Below are 22,835 nucleotides of genomic sequence, written 5' to 3' on the forward strand. Positions count from 1 at the left end.
ATATGACTCATGACAGAGCTATCATGGAAATACAGACAAGAAAGAACGAGGGAGCTGCTCATACTAGTTTATTCAGGCACAAGCAATTCCAATTTGTAGCCTAAAAATAACACTTTTCAATCACATCATGGATTTTCAGATATTCTCTGAAATCAACCATGAATATATGAATATATTACATGAATATATTCCTCTAGAACACTTCAAGCCTGACACCTGCTCTGTGAACAGATTTCTGTGTGATGCAGACACTAACAGAGAAACCTGACAACCAGGATAGTCACCAGCACATGGACAAACAGAAATTAGCATTTTAAATGTTTCTCTTGCCAGATTTCCAAGACATAACCTGTAATCAGTTTATAAAGCTGGCCAGCCAGCTGCAGGCACATCAGCAGAGAGCTGATAACAGCCAAGCAGTGACACCTGGTGTGAAACCTTTTCCTCCCACACTAAAACCAGCCTCCACCATGCACACACCATGGTCCTCCTTGGCCTGCTGTGGTTCTAACAAGCCCCTGAGAAAAGGCATTTATTTAGTACCTGCTACTACCACAGCAGAGACTTCCAGATACAGAACATTTAAGGGATGGGAATCCAGAAAGTCAGTTTATCCAAATTCACTAAATTCACTAAAGGCATTTAGACAATTTCTGGAATACAAAAGTAGATTTATCCTCTTAAAAAGCTTAGGATAATAAGCATGGGAATCAACAGTGGCAACAGCAACATTATACACAGGTGAAATAGTAACCAGCACTTCTGTTTTGTTATCTGTACCTGTTTAATAATGCTGAGGTGCTGCTTCTCTGTTTCTGTTCTTTTTTTTAATTCATCTTTTAAGTTGTCCTTTTCTGAGCAAATTTCCAAAATCAGTTCCTGATGCTTTTTATTTTCTTTAATCAATCTGTAAAGAAAAAAAAATTAAAAACAAGGTACATCAGTACTGGGGTTGTTTGGTTGCTTGTTTTCAAGCTCAAAACACATGGTTTTAGCTCATCAATCTGCAAGCTTTATTGGAAGCCAGAAACCCTTAAAAAAATCCATGAAAGCTTTACAAGAAAAAAAAAGGAAGAATGTTGTGCATGTGGAACATAACTCCAAAAGAGCAAGCAGCAGCCTCCTTGTGAGGAAACTGCTCATTTCCAGCATTTTAGGGTTGTTGTGGTCCATAATGACATGGGACATTTGGTAACTCTAGGAAACTACAAGATTGTAAACGCTAGCAATTTTTAGGTAATGTAATACAGTAACTTCCAGTCAAGATAGTCTCACCAGTCATTTGTCTGAAAACACTGAGATTGTATTAATTCCATGGATTTCTCAGAGTACCCATGAAGTTCACAACCTGGTAAGAAACAGAATCCTGATTTTTTTTAAGTCCTAAGTAGGTAGCCCATGCTCTTTATAAAATGTTCAATTTTCAGCAATAGTTCCAGTTCAGCTGTTTGAAGCCAATTTAGACCTAGTTTGACATTCTAACATAAAACTCAGAAGTTACACTGTCAGAACTGCTGAATGAACAGTCTCACATGTATTTACATGTTTGCAGACACTATTACATAGTGGGTATTTTAGACTACTGAATGCATGAATTTGTGGGAGGCATGCATTTACCTGAAAAAGATACTTAATTATCCCTTTATCCTCCCCTTTGTTGAAAAAAAAGATCTCAGAACAAACTGGTCTCCTAAATTCTAAGGAATTCAAAACCATCAGTTAACAAAGAGCTTAGCACTTATGATCTGCTTTTTAATCTATTAATGAATATTCCAGGATTACAAATTCTTAATTCATGCCACAGCTGCTGACATATATATTTAGATTTGATCACAGGAGACAGCTGGGCTATTTCCAGAACGATGTTACAAGAAATTCTGTTGATCACCAAGCAAGGGACAAAACAAACACAACCCAGAATACCCTTTGGAACAAACACAAAATGTTCCACAGCAGTTTCATACTCTTCAGGTGAGTTCCCAAGTGTCAAATGGTTGCAGCTGGCCAAAAGAAAGAGACATGTTTTTACATAAATTCTTCTGTATGGATATATAACATACATACATATAAAAACACTTGTCACTGAGGAAGTAATTGATCCATGGCTGAAAATGCTGCCCTGCCTCCGAATTTACCATGGATAAATAAAACTCTTTTCCTCATGATCTCCTGGAATTACCTCTCTCTACACACCCACTGCTTCAGATTCCCACTCCTCCTCTGTAACTTCTGAATGTCTAACTGTGCATTCTTGAGCTTTCCTGTCATCAGCTGACCTTCCTCACATGGATGGTTTCTGTCAGAGGTTAACTGGTGAAGTGCAACAGAAATCTTTCCCTATTGGGACTCTCCCCCCCTGTCTGGTTTCCCTTCCTTTGATGTCCTCCTATATCATGGCACTGGAGAGCCTTATATGAAAAGCAGACTCTCATTTCCAGCTCTGCAAAAATGAATAAAGTTAGAGGCTACATTTTGTTAGCAAAAAAACATTTTTAAAGAGGCAACAGAGTATTAAATGCCAAGCAAGGAATGTTGAATACTGCCTGGTAAAACTATTAAGCCCAGTTAATTGTAACAACACTTATAAGTCATGCATTTCAGAAGTCCTCCTAAAAATGTGCAGAGTAGTTTATTTATATATGCCACTCCCAACTCAAACAATCCTCTCATCTGATTAACAACTTTGCTGGATGACAACAGGAGATTGAATACCACTGGAAAAAGAAACAAGCCATTCTGAACATAAATAAAATGCCCATTGTGGGAGTTAGTACTTTCAAAGATTCATTTCTCCACAGACCCATATGGACTGAATGAATCCTGGACTATTTTTAAATCACCATTACTGCTGCAGCATTTAAGTAATTCTAGACATTGGCAAGCTATTCAATGACACAGTTGGCTATTCAGTTCCTGCCAAATCCTGCAACAATTCAGACATCTAAGCACACAATTTTGTTTACAAGTACATACCACAAGTAAAAACTATTCCTTGGGTTAAACAATTTAAAAAAATCTCATTAACTATCCTCATGCCAACTCAAGACAGCTTGCTTCATACCAAAATGTTGTATGCAGGTGCACACAACATGCAGCCAAAATTGTTCAGCACATACCCCCAGCTGTGAAGCACATACTCAAATACTCACTTTGTAATAGTTTGTTCTTGCTGTAGGTATTTATCTTGTACACATTTCTCAAACACAGCCAAGGCATGTTCACCCTTCTGCACACCGTTGGGGAGCTTTGGTTCTTTTGAAAAATCTGTGGATAACAGTTCAGACTCTATTTCCTTCAGCAAATCCTCCTGTGAGGAAGTCTGATGTATTGTGGAAATAAGTTTCTTTGTGCAGTCTGTGTCATAAGGGCTTTCTGAATAGATTTTATCACTTGATTTTTTCACAAAGTCAGACTCCTCCCTTAGATCCTGTAATATTTCCATTAATGATTGTTCTGTCTGGTTAGTTTTTGGATCAGGTTGTTCAAGTTCTTCACTAGGTAGATGTTCTGGTTTTGTGGAGCCTTCTGCCTCTCTTTCACAGTAGGCATTGGCAGAGGAGTCTGCCCCTCCACACTGCTGCTGTCCTTCTGCTGCGGCCCCACTGCTGTTGGTGCCAAGAGCTGCTGCACCCTGAGCCGAGGGCAAGGAACTCAACTCCCTCTCCGAGACACCAGCATCCCCTCCAGTGCAACTGATGCTTGGGCATTCCTCCATCCCAGGTGTTTTATCAGTCTTCTCGTTATCTGGGGACTTGAAAGAGGCATCATCTGACAGATTGACTGGCTCCAGTGTGCTCTGCATTTCTGGGAAATGCTCCTCCATAATCTTCCTTTGGAAATCTAGATGGAAAATTCATATTACGACATGTTATATACAATATCAAAAGAGATTAAGACAGATGAAATAAAGGCTACTAGAAAGTAAAATTCAAAGTGCAAAAATATTTAGATACATGTTATACAGAGTTTGTTGATCTTTCAGCCCAACCTTTAAGTAAATGCTCCAATACAAGTTTTTCTAAGAGAAGGTGAGAAATGAGGGATAGCAAACAGGAAGCAGAGAGATAATAAATGCCAAGACAATAAAAAAGCAGAACTTTTTAATTCTACCATTTAAATCCACAAAAATTCCAAGTAATCACTTCTAAAAAATACTTCATGACAATAAATAACCAAAAAAGATTAAGCATCCAGGGTCTTACAGCTTTCACTTCCCTATACATGATTTGAAAGCAACAATATGTCTTGACTTACTCATTTTCACAACATAGGGTGACTCCCTGGTCCAGACAGAATATCCAATTTCCTCAGTGTCATGTCCTCACTGAGCATCCATACAGCAAAATGCATCTGTACCCAGGAAACTAAGGGAAGGGGCTGGGGGAGGATGGGGGTGAGATTCTCTTTCCCCATCTGTTTCAAGCAACCAAAATCCCTTGAGGAAGAGCACAGATGGTCTGTGGCAGACCTGCTCTCTCAAACAGTAGCTTGCAGAGCAAGGACTTGAAAAGCTCAGTAGAAGCTCTCTAGAAGGACAGCACAGTGAGAATCAAATAGCCAGAATAATTATGGAAGATTCTGGGTATAATACTTTTTGACTTATAATACTTTTTCAGGAATACCAGATGGTCCAGTATCTGAAAAGACTACTGGCATTTTTAGCAAGCACAGGAAGTTCTTATTTCCATTAGGAGAAATTCATGACAGCAGTCCTAACTTTTATATGCAACCCTATCCTCCTACACTGGATAATTTAGGCTATTTATAAACAAGGCAAACTTTTCATTTATAAATTCAACTCTGCTATTCCAAGATCTATCTCAAAGGAAGTGCATACTTGCCACATCAAACTTGTTTCCATCCTCGATTTCTGACTTGTTCAGCTCTCCCCTACACAGCCAGACCATCTGAGCCACTTTCTCCATGCTCCTCCCTTTGCCTCAGCCTGAAAGGAAACCCCTTTGTGCTGTTTGGCTTCACTCCACTCCTCCGGAGTGTTCTTTATTAACCAACACTTCCTACTGAGGCTCCCATTGTTAAAACAGAGGGGATTAGGAGTCCCATTAGGCCTGTCACCAACTGCTACCACTGTCACCTTTCACTGCTAGGCACAAAAAGCAGCTCCAGCCCAGCTCTTCCTACCAGGAAACAGCATCCCACAAAACACCTCCCACAAGTACCTGAAACCTACAGCTGGGCTACAAGTGGCATTCAATCAACAAGAGGGAAGCACATGGAAAACTGAGCATTCAGCTGAGAGAATGGAAGGAAACCTATCACAACTGGACAAGAGTCACAAATCAGCAAATGAGAATCACACATTTTTTAAGCAACAAACAAACAACTTTTCCTTTTTTTGGTTTCCAAGCAAAAAAAAAAAAAATCCCCAATTTTAGAGGCTACAGCCTCTAACCCAGTACAAATCAGCAGGAACCAGAACACAACTGGTAAGGGAGAGGTACAAACAAGCACAGAGATGGGAAATGAGAGTCTATCCAATGTGACAAGGATTCCCCATTCTACAAACAGATCTTCTCTGGTATTAATAAAATCCTGGACTGCCCTTAGCTTCAAAAGATTTATGTTTAGGTCAACACTGGAAGCAGCAAATCCCACCACTTGGTTCGTGCAGTCCAAACAAATGCTCTTTTGGAACCCATTTATCCTTTGATAACTTCTGCTAGTAATTAAAGTTCACAATGTACTACTATTATTCTCAAACAAAACAAACCCAACTGACAGTCTCAATGTGAAAGTAAAAGTGAACATAACTGCAAGAAAAAGTACTCAGTTTGATAGTCACAGAACACATTAGTTCCTACTTAATTAAAATGCTGTTAAAAACTAATGCTTTCAGACTAGTGCACTTCAAACAATCAATAAGAAGATAATTTGCCAATTATGCAGTTAAGACAGAAGAAAAATTCACCTTCTATTATCTGCTCCCTCTTGTCAAAAGAAGTTTATAATCCACTTCACACTCAGCTGTAAAAGATACTGTATTAGCATAAAGCTGAGGAACAGGTTTTTTCTCTAGTAGTTACTCTAGTCAAAGTTCTTGACAATGCTTTCTCTGGAATGATCAGAGGGGGTTTTTTACATAAGAGGGGGTTTTAAGCCTTTTTAAGGTACTTTCTGAAGTATTACAGAACATCCCAAAATGTGCAGTTGTTTGATGTACTACTGCCTCAAACCTGCTTGTGACTGCCCAGCTGCTGCAGTTCACCTTTACCACAAGAAAGGGACAGGTAAAAGTAGATACACGAACTTCCATGTTGGTTGTTACACATAAAATTTCCAGTCCAGTCAGCAAGCTGGAGGGTCTTTATCTCCACATGAAAGCTGTGAAAAATACAGCCCTGTTAAAGAGCATATTAGGAAGGTCACTCAGTTTTCTTTTCATTGTGTTACTTCCTTCTGTAAATAATACTGTGAATTAGCATTGCAAAGACTAATCTACATGGAAGCAGAAATACAATTATTTGCACAACAGTCACAGAGAAAAAAAGAGCCAGTGACTCCATATCCAAATAACTTAGTTATTATTAATCCTAAATAAAGTGTAGGTTTTATATCAAACACATGAGGAATTTGAGTAATGATTATACAAATCAGTTAAAGCATGAAAAGTAAATTATGATGATTCAATGTTCCCTGCAGTTGTACTTCTATTTTCAGTGGTACCTAGAATATAATTTACCACATTATGTTCACAGTCTTTATGATTCCAATACACTGGATTTAGCCTTATCTGCCCAAGTCTACCTGCACCCATCTGAACCTGCTCATGACATACACAGATTTTTTCCCCCCTACTGTCAATGAATAATATTAGCTTTTACCTTCTAATTACTAACTCTTAAACAGAAATTAAATAATTGATCACAGGATCACAGTTTATTTTCACACCAGAAATGTGCAGACAAAGAACTCATGTGAAGCAGCTGTCAATGCAAATTTATACTGATATTCAAATGTCTCTTGAATATTCAAAGTTTGTTCTGCCTACCTCAGGCAACTGAATAAAACAGCTACTTCCTATATAATGTCAGAGACAGAAAACTGCAGTGATGCCACTAGAGGAAAGGTTCATGGTTTACAAGCAAAACATTTTGTGTGGCAGAAGAATCAATCAGTCTGGCAACAGCCAGTTGAGATGAAACATGCTAATATTTGACTGTTTCACATCAAACACACAAATCTATCAAGCTCCAGATAGTATTTGGACACCACCTGATAGGAGCTCCATGCCTTCCCAGGTTTAATATCCATCTTTTATTACCCTACTAAAATTACTATTTCAAAATCAGGGATGTACTAAGGTTATGTATACTGCATTAAGGAAACAGAATAGTTTAGTGCCTCTTTTGATGTCTTCAGAAGGCATCAAAAACAATCAAAAAAGGCAAATCTTGACTGAAGCAAGTGAACTGGCTTATGTAATGATATGCTTAAACATCAAACAAGCACAGTGTGTTGAGTGACAGCAAAGTGCTGGATTCTTGCACTGTTTTGCAAAGCTTCTACCTTCAACCACCTGCTCTGCTCCTTCCTTAGGCCAGCCCATCATTTTGACAACAGGGCAAAAATGTGATGTTTGTCTCACCCTGAAGTGTAAGTCCCTCCTGCCGCCTGTGACACAGGAACTTCTCAAAGCAGCACTCAGAGTGGCCCAGCCCAAGCCTGCTTGCCCACATGCCATGAATGACTGCCATCCATCTAGGGCAGCATGAGAAAAGCTTTGTCACTGCCCTGTGACACTGTCTGCAGCTGTGTCAGGACTCTACCTGACTGGACTCATGTAACTGGTCTGACCAGCTGTCCTGTTTTACAGCTCACAATTAGTCTGACACTCAACACATCTTGCCCATGCTCCTGTTCCACAGCAGAGGAGGCAGCTGGCTGTGCTCTCCCCCAGTGCAGTGACACAAAGCCATGCAAGTGGAAATACATCAGTTCACATCCTGGTGATGAGAGCAGCAGGAATGAGGAACAGGAGCACAGCTCAGCCACGTCTGCAAAACATCTCCCTACACATCAGAATACAGGCAAGCTGCACCCTGCAAAACCAAAACTGCCTTTTCTTTAAACAGCCACTGCTTTTTCTCATCACAGACAAGTTCTTCAAATATGCAGAGAGCATCCATACTTTTCATCATTACTCACAAAACTAAGTTTAAATCTGCACCAGCACAGATGATCTCCAAGTTCCAATGTAACATCTCAAACGAGTAAGCAGTTAAATAGCTGGCACAGGACACACAACATTAAAGGCTGGTACTGGCAAGGGTTACAGCCATTTATCACACTACTTAAACTAAGATGTGCTGATCTGCTAAATTGCTGACTGGAATCAGAGGCAGGGAGCAGAGAGCCTGCCAATGGAGCACGTGAACAGCACAGCAGCTTTTGAATACAAATGTCTCCCAGGTTCAGCAGTGAATACACAGACTCAGAAAATAGCAATTTTTATTTTGCTTTCTGTTTCACAACAGAAATGTCTTCTATTAACTGCTAAAAATAAGAACAAATACAACAGTGAGTCATTTACGCTCTTCAAGGGAGTATCTGACACAATATAAGTATTGATTATCCTGGGAGAACATCAAAAATCTCAATACACACTCCTGTAACATGTCAACAAAAGGAAGAAAAAAATTTCCTGTAGCTATCTTCAGCAGCAGTCCAGAGAAGCTTATGCTGCAACAGCAAATTCTCACTTCAGAGTCCATGCACTGGCACAGAGAAAAGCAGTTTCTGTAACACTCAGTTCTCCTCTTTCTTCTGCTGAGAGTACTTGCACTCCTAACTTTTAAAAGAAGCTGTTGGCACCATCCTTGGCTGGTCATCCACTGTACTGGTTGAAAATCCTACCATGGCAGTACTGCTCATTCTGATAAGGAGCACCACCTTTCCCAGCTCCAGCCTGCTATCCGATGAGTACAGGCATGTGCCAAGGTTCTGGTCTGCTTTAATTCAATATTATGCCATTTCAAAATGCTTGTCTTTTCAATCTTCCTACTGAATACAAATGTGATTCTTTTAAATCCCTGCCTACAAAGGCCTTTCCTAAGCAGATGCAATACTAATGCTGGAATTTAATTTCATAAAATGGGCAGAATTTGGCCCAAACTCTCAATACTTATGTTGAAATATTCAAGAAAAAAAATAATACTTTGTTTCAGCCAATTTCAAAACAGCTGTGAGATGACAGCTAAAGAAAGACATTAAATGATAGCTATTGGAAACTTTTACTGAGGTGTGGCTGCCTAGAAGACTTCACTAAAAACAAGGGAAAAAAAAGAACGTGCGCCTTGTCACCTAGTAACTATCACAATGGGGTTCTTTACAACAAACAGATTAAAGAATGACAGAAGTGTGTGCCTGGGGTGGTTCTGTAAGCAAACTTAAGGTCAAGGTCCTGAGAAACAAAAATCACTGCTTAAAGGGAAAAAAAAAATATACTTGCACCTCAATGCCTAAAAATACTGCAGAGAGGGGGGCAAAAAAGGGCAGGAACAAATAATGCTTCACAGGTGTGTGCATATACAAAACCTTGCTCAACCCAGGCTTGAAATGAAAGTGAAGAGCATTGAGCTAAGAGACCCTGAGGCAGAAAACCTTCTGAAAGGGGAGTAATAAAAACTTAATACAGCAAATGCAGTTTACTGGACACCAGACACATTCAACTACACATTACATAACATAATGGCCAGTAGCACCCAATTCTTTTCGTTCCTTTCAACAAGAAAGGGCTTTGCATCATCTTTGGGCAGATGTTTTCCACTCCTGGCTGTGCTCAGGAATCATCTACTCTCCAAAAACTATACATGCAATCCACAAAATTGTGAAAAAGCAGTTCTCACACCAGCTCACACCGTACTTGCTGTTTACCTCTAGATATGTAAAAAGCATCCAGACAGGTTTTATAGGGCATGAAATAAGCTCATTTTCAAACAGAAGTACAAGGTAGCTTTCCTCTTTCCATTTCACATCAGTCACAGCAGAGCATTTAAATTTCCTTTAGTAATGGACTGAAGTATCAAAACTACTCAGAGATGCCATAGAGTTGTGATGCATATCAGAGAGCAGGGGGGGGACAAGCAAAGGAGTGATGCAGTGCTCCAAGGAGTGATGCAGTGCTCCAGCAGATGCATCTGCTCCAGGCAGATGACTCCAACACTCAGCAGGGTCCTAAGTACCATGACATGGCCTGGCAAGCAGCTCAGTGACAGAAAAACCTGGTGACACCAACACAAGCAGCCCAAGTTCCCAGAAGTCCTTACTGCTCTTATTCTGATGTCACCTCAGGACTCAGAGCTGCTTTGTCACTGCACTGCACTGTGTGCTGTAAAGTTGCTAAGGAATCACTGCACACCTCTAAACAAAGTCCATGTATTTACAGGAAAAGCCTATCTAGAAAATAAGGCCCTTGAAATTGCTTCAGAGCAATTCTCTTCATGCTGTAATTTGTGATCCATACTTCCTGGTTCTTTCTCAAGAACTGGATGATAACTCACAAAATTCCTGCTATTACTCTTTATTTTCTTTTCCAAGATGGCACATTCTGAAGATAAGTTCCACTGGAAACTCATCATAAAAATCCAAGCAAACATCCTTAAGCAGTAGTCTCTTCAAATGCTCTCTAATACTCACTATGCTTCCATATTGGCTCTGGTTCCTGAACTCTGCAGTTCAGGTTTAGAGTCCAGTGGCAGCAACAAGGAGAAGGGATGCTTGTCCTGTGGAGAGTTTCTTAAGGAGACAGCTAGAAAAGGAGTTTATTCTTAACATTCTCAGGCACCCCAGTGAGAGCTACTAATGACTTCTTTTCCCTAGTACCACACCAAAAGACTAGGCAGCAACACATAGCTGAAATAACCAGCTGTCTGTCCCAGGCACTGTTACTGCTCTCTGTAACACATTCTAACTGATTTTACAAACAGCTCTGCTCTTCTGCACCCTTCTCTCCAATTCAACCAAAAACGCCTGTTTATGGGTTTACAGAGATTTTTGTTTGCTAGCTGATCCCAATGTTGTGGGAGCAAGAAGGGTAAAAATAGCTCCATTTTGATACTGAAGGTGCTGGATGCAGACATCCATGAATCACTCCACTTTTGGCAAAACTGAATTTAGGAAAGCAGACATACAGCCTGCCTACGTACATAGAAAGTTGTGGAGTTTCTCTCTGCAGAGCCCAGTACAAGACTAACAGAAACTTCTACACCCCAGCTAAACCAGGTAGAAATGTAATGCTTTCACAATGACCTCCCTGTTTGTTCACCTGCAATACTTCAGAAACCAAAGTAGAGCACTGAAGCACCTGAAACTGTAGCTGGCCTAAAGAGATACCAGGAACTGTTCACTTTCATTACTCTGGCTTTCTAACTGCCCTGCAATCAAGAAGCCTGTTCATTGATACGTGTGATACCTGAAAAAAGAAATACTTTTAACTTAGTTGTACAATCTTTCAAAGATTACTCAATAATAAAATAATAAAGGTTAAAAAGCCAAGGCTTTTTAACACCAAAAGGCTACTAGAAACTCCAAACTACCAGCTAAACCTAGAACTGGAAGGTCTGGAAGACAGATTTTTTTTTTTTTTTTTTAATTTTTTTTTTTTTTTAACAATGAAAAGCATTATCCTCATAAAATTTTAACTGCAAAGAAAATACTGATCTTTTTTTTCCAGTATCATTCAATAGCAAATTAAAATGCAGTCAGGTGAATTTGCAAGAGGAAGTTATGTGCATTTTACAGCTATTTTAAAGATTCACATTTACACCTCAAGTCACATTGTAGATCACTCTCCCATTACTCCAGCCCTCCAACTACTAGTTAAAGCTCTCAGCATCCTGCCCAGACACACCCATGGACTGGACTCAGCTACAAATAAAACATCCATTAGGTCTTACAGTGTTCTGTGTCTTGACCTGTAAAAGCACTGAGAACAAGTAGTTCCCCATCTTAGCAACAACTTGGAGGTGAGATGAGACTTCAGGTCTTTCTGCTGGAATGGAATCTAGCATTTACTTCACACGCAAGCAAGGACCGCCTTTTATTCAGTAATACTGTTTCAAAACACACCTTTTTTCTGACATGATTTTCAAAATTTCTTACAAGGATCAGCAATGCCCTAAACCTATCCTGAGATAGCAGTTTTACATTTAACCCTTGGAAGTTGTTATTCAAAAATAATTGTGATTTTAAAAAAGGAATCTAGTGTACATGCCAACTCAGAATCAATATATACTCCACCATTTAAACTACTCTGCCTCCTTCTCATTCACATTAAAGAATACATAGTATTAAATTCCAATCCACAGACTGATTTTTATGCATGGTTCATTACACTCAAGAATCCCATCTTGGAAGCACCTCTCTTCATGTAAGCAGCTGCTGAAGCTCATGAAGCAAATATAAATACATAACTTTACCAAAAGCACATTTATCATTTATAGTGCAATAACAGGTTGGTTCTTATCCCAATCACTGCAGTAAAGACTAAAGGCTCTGCTGAAGAGATTTTTTATATTGCCTTACATTTCCACTCATGCATCCATGAAATGAAGTGACATATGACTGAAATGTCAACAATCAAAAGACTTTCCCTACAAAGCTCTGATGCTCATCAGAAGACCCCACTAAAAGCAAAAGCTGCACATGAGCACCATTTGCACAGTTCAGTTACACTTCCTTCTTGCAGGTTCCTGAGCAACAAAAAGACAGAGTACAAGTGCTTTAGCCAGTTCAACTGCAAATTCAAGAGTTAATGTGAGATGCAGTATAATCCAGTCTAACACCAGAGATGGACTTTGTATTTCAAGGACTTAACCAGGATTTATTGGCTGAAGAATACTGAAGAGAATAATAATAATTTGTAGAGTTTTCTTGACAAGTCACACACATATGAAGCAACCATCAACCCAATGTAAAAAAGCTTCACAAATGCCCCAGCATTTATTAGAAATAACAAAACTTGCCTGAACAGTTTGCTACACAAAGGTCTCTTTGTCTCCTTTAGCTATCATGCTATAAAATATTCCATTAGAAACACAATCTTAGATGAATCACAATAGAAAAATAAAGTACTTTCTATTATCTTTCAAGATATTTTCCTAAGCCAGAGATATTAAAGCAACCATTAAGAGCCAGACAACTGTTATTATCAGTTGCCATTTTAATTCAATTTCCAACCTATGACACTCAGGTAAGAGATGAACCTGTTAGACAGTTTATGTGCTACCCTGTGTATAATGGCAACCCAGCAAGATTGCTTAAAGAGTAATTTTGGGGTATGAAAACATTTCTAGCTTCTTACAGTTGTGTTGCTCATTGCAAAACCCAACATGCCTTTCTTCAAGAACTTTTCACATCTTTATTACACAATAATCATTACTTAAGCAAACTAAAATGCTTTTCCAAGTCAGTGCCAACTTGTCATTGCATCAGAACTCTTGGTAAGAATTTTACATGACAGTAAGACTAAAAATAAAATTGAAATTTCATAGCTTGTTTTAACTCACTGTAATCCTAATAATACTGTTACCTAAACTAATCTGGACAGACTGACTACACCTTTTTACTTCCACTGTTGGGTGAAGTTTTTGGTTTCTTTTTCCTAAGGCTACTTTTTCCATAGCTACTGTCTACTAGTCAACACAGTGATCAGCACAACACACTTTCCTATTGTTTCCAGTTAATACCCAGCTTACCTGTGTTTTGCATGGTATCTTTCACAAGAACTCTGTTACAAATGATTTTCTCAGACTAAGCGTTACATCACCAGGTAACACTGCAAAACAGGGAAGCTCAAGTACTAGAGAGAACTCTGTTTTCAACTGAAGTTTGTTTAAAAAAAAAGGATTCTGCTAAAGAAGTTCTGGTTTAGATAGATACAAAATGCAGCTCTACTGTACAGCAGCTGTGTAGAGATACAAAACAAAGGTCTGAACTAAATTGAAAGGGACTGAGGTAAAAAGATCCCAAAAAGCAGATATTTTACATAATCTAATGTGAGATGAATTTTAAACTTCTTCCAGCTTACAATTCCACATCCAACATTAATCAGAGCAGCAACTCATACAAGTTATGAAACACACTAAAAGGAGATGAAGTGGATTGGAAAGTATCACACAGCCTAAGAAAAAGACAGAATTCTTAAGCTGAAGAAGAGATGATGCTGGTCACCACTGCTTGTACTCCATACAAAAAAGAGGGTGGCCATAGGTCTCACACACTCCCAGCCATCCTGTATTTACAGACAGCACATACAGGAGGCAAAAGAAACATACCAGAGTCCCACCCACACTAGGTGTCCCAATATTAATTCACTTTTGCCCAAGATCAAACAGAAGTGAAAAGCTGGCTGTACACTGGGACACTGAGTCCTCCAGCCCAGGCAGAACTTGACACAGCTTCTGACTCAACTCACACAAAGACCTGCTTTGATGCATGTGCTTGAAGGGAAGGAGTGGAACAGTGAATATACACAGTGGTACTTGCAGGATTTCCTTGCTTTTATCAGTTTAACACTTCAACTCAATTATTCTTCTCAGGTTTTTAATGTGACTTCATTAAACATCAATGGCAGCGCTAAGGTGCAAAGCTCAGCATTTCTATCTATTCTTTGAACATCAGACAAGTACTTTAGAAGACAAGGTTTACTCAAACTTTATATTTGCTTTCCTTTGCTTACATCACAGGTTAGATAGTTGAACAGAAATGTACAATTCCTTCAAGGCAGCACCAGGTTTTCTATCAAACTCATGCATATGGTTAATATTATGGTCATATTAACTCCATCTTTGGAGTTAACAATACCAAAATAAAGTTCATCAGTTAAGGTTTAACAAGTGAGGCTGGATTTGCTCCCATCATAACACAAGCCATGGGGTACACCTTGAGAGTGTTATTTTTTTGTCATAGGAGCCCCAACATTTGAAGCTCATGTATCAGGAAAAAACAACACCTTAGCAACAGCATCCTTTTACTGTGAACATCACATGAGGCTTAGATACTTCAGGGTTTACACACAGACTTGCAATCTTCTGTGTGTCTTCAGCACAGAGCAACTCTTACTCTACCAAGTCAGTAAAATGAGTCTCTACTTAGCAACCAATGAATTCAATGCCAGCAGCAACAGCACTACTGTCACCTTTCAGGTTTTAGCACCCTGGCTTTAGCTCTGCTTATAACAAGGCCAGGAGCAGCTCTGTCCTCACTAGAACCCTGTTTCCATTCACCTTCTGACACTGATAACATCACCTGTGTAAAGAAGAATGTCTTAAGGGAGGGGAAGAAATCAAATTTATGACTGAGCACACAACCTGGACAAAGCACACATTCTATGACAGCTCTTCCATACCTGTAACAGAGCCATAACTCTTGGTCACACTACAGAAGCCAGAGCTCTGGCAGACCTTCTTACAAACCTGTAGTGTCATGGCACTGGTTAAGATATGGCTCTTGGCATATTTGGCACTGCAGATTGCAGCAAGTTTGCTTTCAATGGCTCTTTTCAAATGTTTTTTCCAGAACATGCCAAAAGCTGTAAAATTCCAGCCATGGAATTACTACATACTGAAAAACACCATTTGGGGGGATTGTAGAGTTCTACTGTTTTCAAACCTGACTTTCCTAGTTTCTCCAGTATCCCCCAAAACAAATAAGTAAACATTTCAATTCTTCAAGATGTAAAAAAGTCAACTGTGAGCTCTACAAAAGACTGTAGATTAATTATTCTGTTAATTATTCTGTTAATTAATCTAAGATGTAGTATTATAGACAATATTGTTATAGTATCAGTATTCCATGTCCTTCTTGAATTTAGGGTCATGATTTTCCCCTCTATTCTGACATTGATTTCTTTCTGATGAGGTTTTTTTCACACTCAATTTCAGGCAGCAGGTCTTGGACTATGACTTGAAGGTAATTATTATCCATGAGGCTATTCAATATTGTCTTTGGCAACTGGAAAATAAGTTCAGAACTATCCAGCCCAGAACTAAGTACAGGATATTGCATCCTGGACCCCACATCTACTAATTTAACGTGCTTAATAACACAATTAAATCCAGAAAAACATTGCCTTTCTATTTTTCATAGCTCTTTTAAAAGCCAGCTTCAGGAAGTTCAGCATTAGCTTCATATAGCATTAAGCAACAAAGCTGCTAATTAGAACCAAATTAACCACTCTCTGGATGTGGTTCTTCAGTCCTTTTCTCAACAGTTTGAAAGAGTGAACCTCACAATGCCAACAAACATCTGTCAACAACTCCAAATCAAGTCTTATAAAATGACAGAAAAATACTGTTCTAAAACCAGAAAAGAACAGATGACTGAAGATTTTCAGAAAGAGCTCAAGGCAATATTCAACTAGTTCTTTATTTAAAATAAAACAAATGACATTTCAAAAGTCATATAACACCTTCCTGAAACATCTTCATACTTTCAGTTTCTCACATCTCCAGAGCTTAACCATCTCCTCCCTGAAGTCAAGTGCAACATAAGGATTCAGCGCAGGCAGTGATTACATTAGAGAAACACAGCTGAGGCTCACAGTTTCAATCATTTCCTTATACAACAAAACATACTGGGATAGGAGCCATACCTGGATTTTCAGTGTATTCTGTTTGCAACATTCTAACTACTGAAAAGCAGTTCTACAGTAAGATAAAGCAAAGCAGCACTAAAGCTGGAATGCCATACTTCTCATCTTCACACATTTCAATTCCCTATGAAATCTCCTTTTGGTCTGCACAGAGTCTCGCTGGAAGTATACATGTATCAGACTCACCTATGCAGACTATTTTCCGGGACAAGAGCCAAAATACGCAAGCCTACATCACAATCATTTTGTTGAAGTCCTTCTTTCAAACCTAGAAGGGCAGGCAGCTTTTACAAAAACCTTCTGCAAAAACAAGGACACGTACCCTACCGCAACACCGCGGCCAGCTCTAAAAAATAACCTTCATAACAGCTGCTGGGCTTTGTTATCTAATTATTTACCCATACAGAAAATCAACACGCAGTCAATGAAACATCACAACGTAATTAACACCACGGAAAAGAAAGCTGTACAGAAACAAAGAGACTGCGAGCCAGCACAGGAGCCTGCGCTCCCCGCTGGGAGCTCCTGACCGGGAAGGTGTTGCTCAGGCAGGAGCTCAGCCCCGGCCCTGCTGTCACCTCGCTCCCTCCTCCTGCGCCTCGCCAGCGGCCCCGGCGCGACCTCTGCCAGCCCAGCGCCCCCACCTGCGCAGGGAGAGCCCCTCGCCACCGGGGGAATTCTGCCTCCCGCCCGTCCTTCCCCCGCCCCGCGTCCCCCAGGGTTTATCTGCCGCTGACAGCGAAGCGGATCAGCGGCCCCGCGGCCCCTCCCCAGCCCGACGGGCAGTGCCCGCCCGGCCCGTCCCGTCCAGCGCCGGAGCCCTCGGCCGCTCCGCGCCAGCCGCTCGAGGAGCCCGGCAGTGCCCGCGTGGCTGGGGAACGCCGGCAGTACCAAGGCGCCGGTTCCGAGCATCACCCACCCACCCACCCACCCGCCCGCCCGCCCTTGCTGCGGCTCGGCCCTCACCCGGTCGCTACTCGGGCGGCAGGAGCGGCGGCAGCGCGGCCATGGCGGGCACAGCGCAGTCCCGCTCCCCGCCGGCCGCCCGGCCCGGTGCGCTGACACATCAACAAAGATGGCGGCGGCGGGCGGGGCCCCGCGGCGGCGGGGGTGGGACCGGGACCGGGATCGGGGCAGCCCCGGGCGGCGGGGCCGGCCCGGCCCCGCGGGGGCCGCGGCTCCTCGGCATGGGCCGGGGGCGAGCGGGCCATCGCGGCAGCCATGGCAGGTGACGCGGGACCCATCTCTCCGCCTTCCCGCGCCCTCGTGCCTTGCTGCCGAAAGCCCGCGATCCACTGACGGTGCTAAAAGCTCCGAGCGGCTGGATGTAGGACGTAATGCTGCGGTATTAGTGCACTCGGCGCCAGGGGACATTTAGGGTGGACATTAGGAAGAATTTCTTCACGGGAAGGGCGATCAGACACCAGAACGGACCGCCCGGGGAGGTGGGGGAGTCACCGTCCCTGAGGTGTTTAAGGAAAGCCCGGCCGTGGCACTCGGTGCCCTGGTGGTGTTGGGTCACAGGCGCGACTCGGTGATCTCAGAAGTGTTTTCCAACCTAATTGATTCTGTGATTTCACACAAGACAATTTCAGGCACGCGTCTATAAATCGTTTCAATCTGGATGGGTTTTTTTTTCTCTTATTTAAACATGATTATGTTAACCAGGGATGTCATGTCAGACATTCCATGGCACTATCCAAACCCACAGCCCTGAGCAGCTGCCTTAAAGGAGGGATTCTTCACCCCAGCAGTTTTCAGGGAGATGGTTACGAAGATGCCTCTCCTTTTTGCAAGATCCAGTGCACAAGTAATGACAAATAGAATCTTCTCCCTTAAGTAAACAGCATCTCATTCTCCATAACCAACCCCTGCACATTATGTCAAAACCTTCTGCACCCACATACCATACAAGAGTCAATCCAGGTATGTTAATAAACAGCTTCACTTAGCGCCTGCTGGGACTTCATTCTGATTGGATTAAAAAAAAAAAACGTGAAAATGTTGCTGGGCATCAAAAATCTGGACTGCATCTCAGTGCTGGGATCAGTGGAATTCAAAGCTTTTTGGAATCCAGAGCATGACACAAATGCCATTTTATTTCATAAAAAAGAAATTGAAATAATACCTTAGCAGACAAGCTACTAAGTGAAAGCAGTTGTATTTGCTATAGCAGCTCAGCTAAAATGAGCATTGGCACCTCTCCTGAAGTAACATCTTAAAGATAATAATAGAAAAGCAAGTTAGAATTTCTGCATAATTCAGGTTGGAAAGGACCTCAGTAAATTATCTAGTCCAATCCCCTACTCATAGTAAGGGTAACTTTGATGTTAGAACAGATTGTTGCTTTACTTTGGCTAATTTATTTTTATATATGTATAAAAGTCTACACACACCTACATGTATGAAAACATCACCTACCCAAAGATGCAGTGATGATTTCTTCACTTTGTATCATGGATGACCTTCAAAGTAGCATGTGCTGTATAACTTCATTTACAACCATTAATTAAGAGAGTTATTTCAGAACAAGTTCTTTTTCTCCATATTCTTTCTAGGCTTTTGGAATTTCAGAGGGGGTCCTAGAAAATGCTCCTTCAAACCTGTAGTTTAACCCCAGCCAGCAACTAGGCCCCACAAAGCTGCTGGCTCACTCCCCTCTCCAGCAGGGCAGGGGAGAGAACTGGAGGACTGAAACTTGTGGGTTGAGATAAAGACAGTTCAATGTGACAGAAGATAAAATAATAATCATGATAATATATACAAACCCAGTGATACACAATGCAATTTTTCACCACTTACTGACTGATGCCCAAACAGTTCTGAAACTGTTCCCTGGTCAGCTATTCCTCAGTTTATGTACTGAGGGTGATGCCATTTGGTATGGAATAATCTTTGGCCAGCTGGGATCAGCTGTCCCAGCTGTGTTTCCCCCCCTCTCCCACCCCAGCTTCTTGCTGGCAGGGTATGAGAAGCTGAAAGGTCCTTGACAATAGCATAAACACTATTTAAAAACAACTAAAAACATTAGTGTGTTATCAACATTGTTCTAAATCCAAAGCACAGCTCTGTACCAGCTAGTAGGAAGAAAATTAACTCTATCCCAGCTGAAACGAGGATAAAACATTTTTACTGATCCTTAAAAACAACAGTGGGATCTTAGGATAATCAATCTGTAAACCTTTCAGTGCCATAATAACTATAAATCTTTCAATGTCCATAATTCTGGGAAACATAACATTGCTTCAGGTAATTAAACAAAGTCCTAGCCATCACCTCTAAGCAGCAAAGGAGCCAGTCATGTGTCTTTAAAAACATTAATTTGAAAGGACAAATGGAAGTAGGTTGCAGAGAACACTCATGCCCTCAACTTTAACCTCCAAATAACACTTTAAAGGCAAATGTCTAGCCCTTGCTTTGCTCAAATTATACTGTGCATTCCGTCTTTCTAAAAGTACAGAAAAAATCAGGTGTGGAACAGAGATAAGTAAAAATTGTCTCTGTTCAGAAAGCAGTGCCATGCAACACTCCCTTGCTAATTGCCATGCAGCACAAGTCTAGGTTTTGCTTTCAGAAAGGGTTCTTTGCCACCACTGCTGCTGTTCTGCAGCTGAGCTGCAAGGTTCACACAGCTGCTCTGTAACACAGTCATTTCAGTGTCCAAATGCTTCTTTTCTTATTTGGTCTTCTAGTTGTTTAAAGACAACTGCAGAGACATCAGTATACTCTGGCCCCAGTCATTTTAAGATGTGTGCTTTTACCTTGTTGTACACTTTGTCTGCAGTCCCACTGATGTTACCTTTTTGTGTTTAGTGTGTTCCAACAGACCTGGCAGAATTTAATCAGATTTTTGCCTTTTATTCTGGGCATTTTTTAGAGCAGGATTAAAATCACGTTAAAATTAGAGCTTGGTTCAGTTCTTCCTTAAAGGCAGAAGAAAAGGACTTTTTTGTACTCAGCTAGACTCCCCATAGCTCAGGTCCCAGAACTGATGCTGAGAGTTCTGACTCTTATAATACCTGTGCTTAAGCCACATTTTCATGTGAACAGTATCTTATCCCCAGGAGGTGGCCACAGATACTTAGGGAATGATAGTGACAGTCCTTCCCCAAACCACTTACAGGATGTTAAATCAAAATGAATTACTGGACCTCTTAATTAGCCAGCCATAGCTCTTATTTGGCACGTTCAAATGCTGAGGAAAACAATTCCTGAGCGAGAGAACCTGCCATCTGAAAGACAGACAGTCCTACACAACAGACTTGTCTGCTGCAGACAAGCTCTGCATTGCAGAGGCAGAAGCAGAATTTGGCCCACATATTCAAAAGGTTGTAGTTCTGGCTTTTGGCTTATGCTTTATTATATAAGAAAAAGGAAAGGAAGTGTTCATCTGATTGCTCAGTTTCCAGATTTGTTAATTATCCAGAATATTTCTATAGCTTTGCCCACTGAAAGGTCTTACAAAGCTATTTTTTCTCCTTCAGCTAAAGAAATGTTAGCAACTCCACTTTAAGGGACAACAATGAGGTGGCTCAAACAGCAGATGTGCTGAGCAATACCCCACACTCCTCTGAGAGCACTGGTGTCAAAGTACCAAAGGAGTAAAAGGTTTCACAAGAAGAAAAAACAGCCATTGGAATAATCTCCCCAAGGAAGTGGTGGATTCCCAATGCTGGACAGTTTTAAGATTCAGCTGAACAGGGTACTGGATCACCTTTTAAGCAATAAAGAAAGCCCAATTTTTTTTTTTTTTTTTTTTTTTTTTTTTTTTTTTTTTTTGAGAGCGGTTTGAAGTATTGAAGTATTTCTTAGTGCCTTACTGGTATTAGTTCTTCCTAGGCATGAGGATTACTGGGCTAATCTTAGGGACAGAGGAACGAGGGGCAGGGAGATGATGAAGGCTGTATGATCATGATTGCCCTGTCTCCCCTCAATCTCCCCCACACAGGTGTGCCTACTCTGATATGAAATGCTGAGCAATTTGACATGTGGGTTTCTTGAAATCCCACAAAATTTCACCTAATTTTCCTTCTTGTTGTAAGAGCAGTCTCTGATCCACTCAGCTTTGCTCAGGCTGGAGCTGGAGGTTCATGTGAGCCAGGAAGAGTCTTTCCTCTGACTTTAGTAGGTGGTATCTTAAACCATCTTAAAACTCAGCAGCCCTCAGATGTGGTGTTCACTTCTCTTTTGAGAATGCTTAGTTTGGCAGACAGGATCCTAGACTTAAATACAGATAATTTAGACTGAAACACTGTCACAGCCAGATGCCAAATGACTTAAGGCAAAATAGCTATGCTTCAGCTACTTCTCTGTGAACAGAGATAATTATTCCCTGCTGTAGAGAACATGTAACAATAAAATCCATCACTGATTTTATACACTTTAATAATAAGTACAACAATGTAGGCACTAAAATAGATCAGATTAATTTATTTTTTGGTGAAAGCTTAATTGCACAGCACTGAGAACACCTGAGATCATGTCTGAGTAGTAGCATAAAACTGCAGCAGTCTTGAGGAGGAAGTATATTTTCCCATGAAGATAGAGACATGGAGGTGGGAGACAAAAAAGTTGAAGAAAAGGGGAAAACACCTTGTATAGAAAAGAAAAAGGAAAAAGGACAAAAGAAAATGAGAATAGGTTGGAAATGGGAAATGATTTATGTTCTTGGCTGCAGGGTGAAATTCAAATACTTTAAAATAGAAATGCATCAATTTTATGTATCAAATTTCAGCTTTTTGCATAGCTCTCACAGCCATTTTCTGAATTTGCATGAGATAAATTGGGGTTACTGGTTCAACCATGAATAATTATGTCCACAAAGATGCTCAAGAGGCCTGTTGCACCTCTGCTATGAGGTCAGGCTGGGAACTGGGGCTGTTCATCCTGGAGAAGTCTCCGGGGAGACCTCAGAGCACCTTCCAGTATCTAAAGGTACAAGAGAGCTGAAGAGGTAAGTTTTACAAGGGCATGTAGTGATCCGACTTGGGGAATGGCTTCAAACTAAGAGAGGGTGGGTTTAGATATTGGGAAGAAATCCTTTGCTGTGCGGGTAGTGAGGCCCTGACACAAGGTTTCCTAGAGAAGGTGTGGATGCCCCACGCCCCATCCCTAGAAGCACTCAAGGCCAGGTTGACTGGGGCTTGGGATAACCCGGACTAGTGGAAGGTTCCTGCGGCCGTGATGGCCGCACCGCGGGCTGCGAGCGGCCGGGCAGCAGCAC

At 41.0% G+C, this 22,835-nt stretch overlaps 1 protein-coding gene across 1 annotated transcript in view; it reads right to left on the bottom strand.

Annotated features, from left to right (window-relative positions):
* Positions 1-17,690, bottom strand: part of CCDC186 (coiled-coil domain containing 186) — a 38,348-nt gene extending 20,658 nt beyond the window's left edge. The window contains exons 1-3 of the mRNA XM_084210508.1: positions 17,579-17,690; positions 3,150-3,840; positions 781-907 (exon numbers count right to left, since the gene is read on the bottom strand). Coding sequence (XP_084066634.1) covers positions 781-907; positions 3,150-3,823 — 801 coding nt within the window. The 5' untranslated portion in view covers positions 3,824-3,840; positions 17,579-17,690. The remainder of the gene's footprint in view (positions 1-780; positions 908-3,149; positions 3,841-17,578) is intronic.
* Positions 17,691-22,835: the final 5,145 nt, after the last annotated feature.

Source organism: Fringilla coelebs, assembly GCF_963513975.1.
Source record: "Fringilla coelebs genome assembly, chromosome: 8".
NCBI lineage: Eukaryota > Metazoa > Chordata > Aves > Passeriformes > Fringillidae > Fringilla > Fringilla coelebs.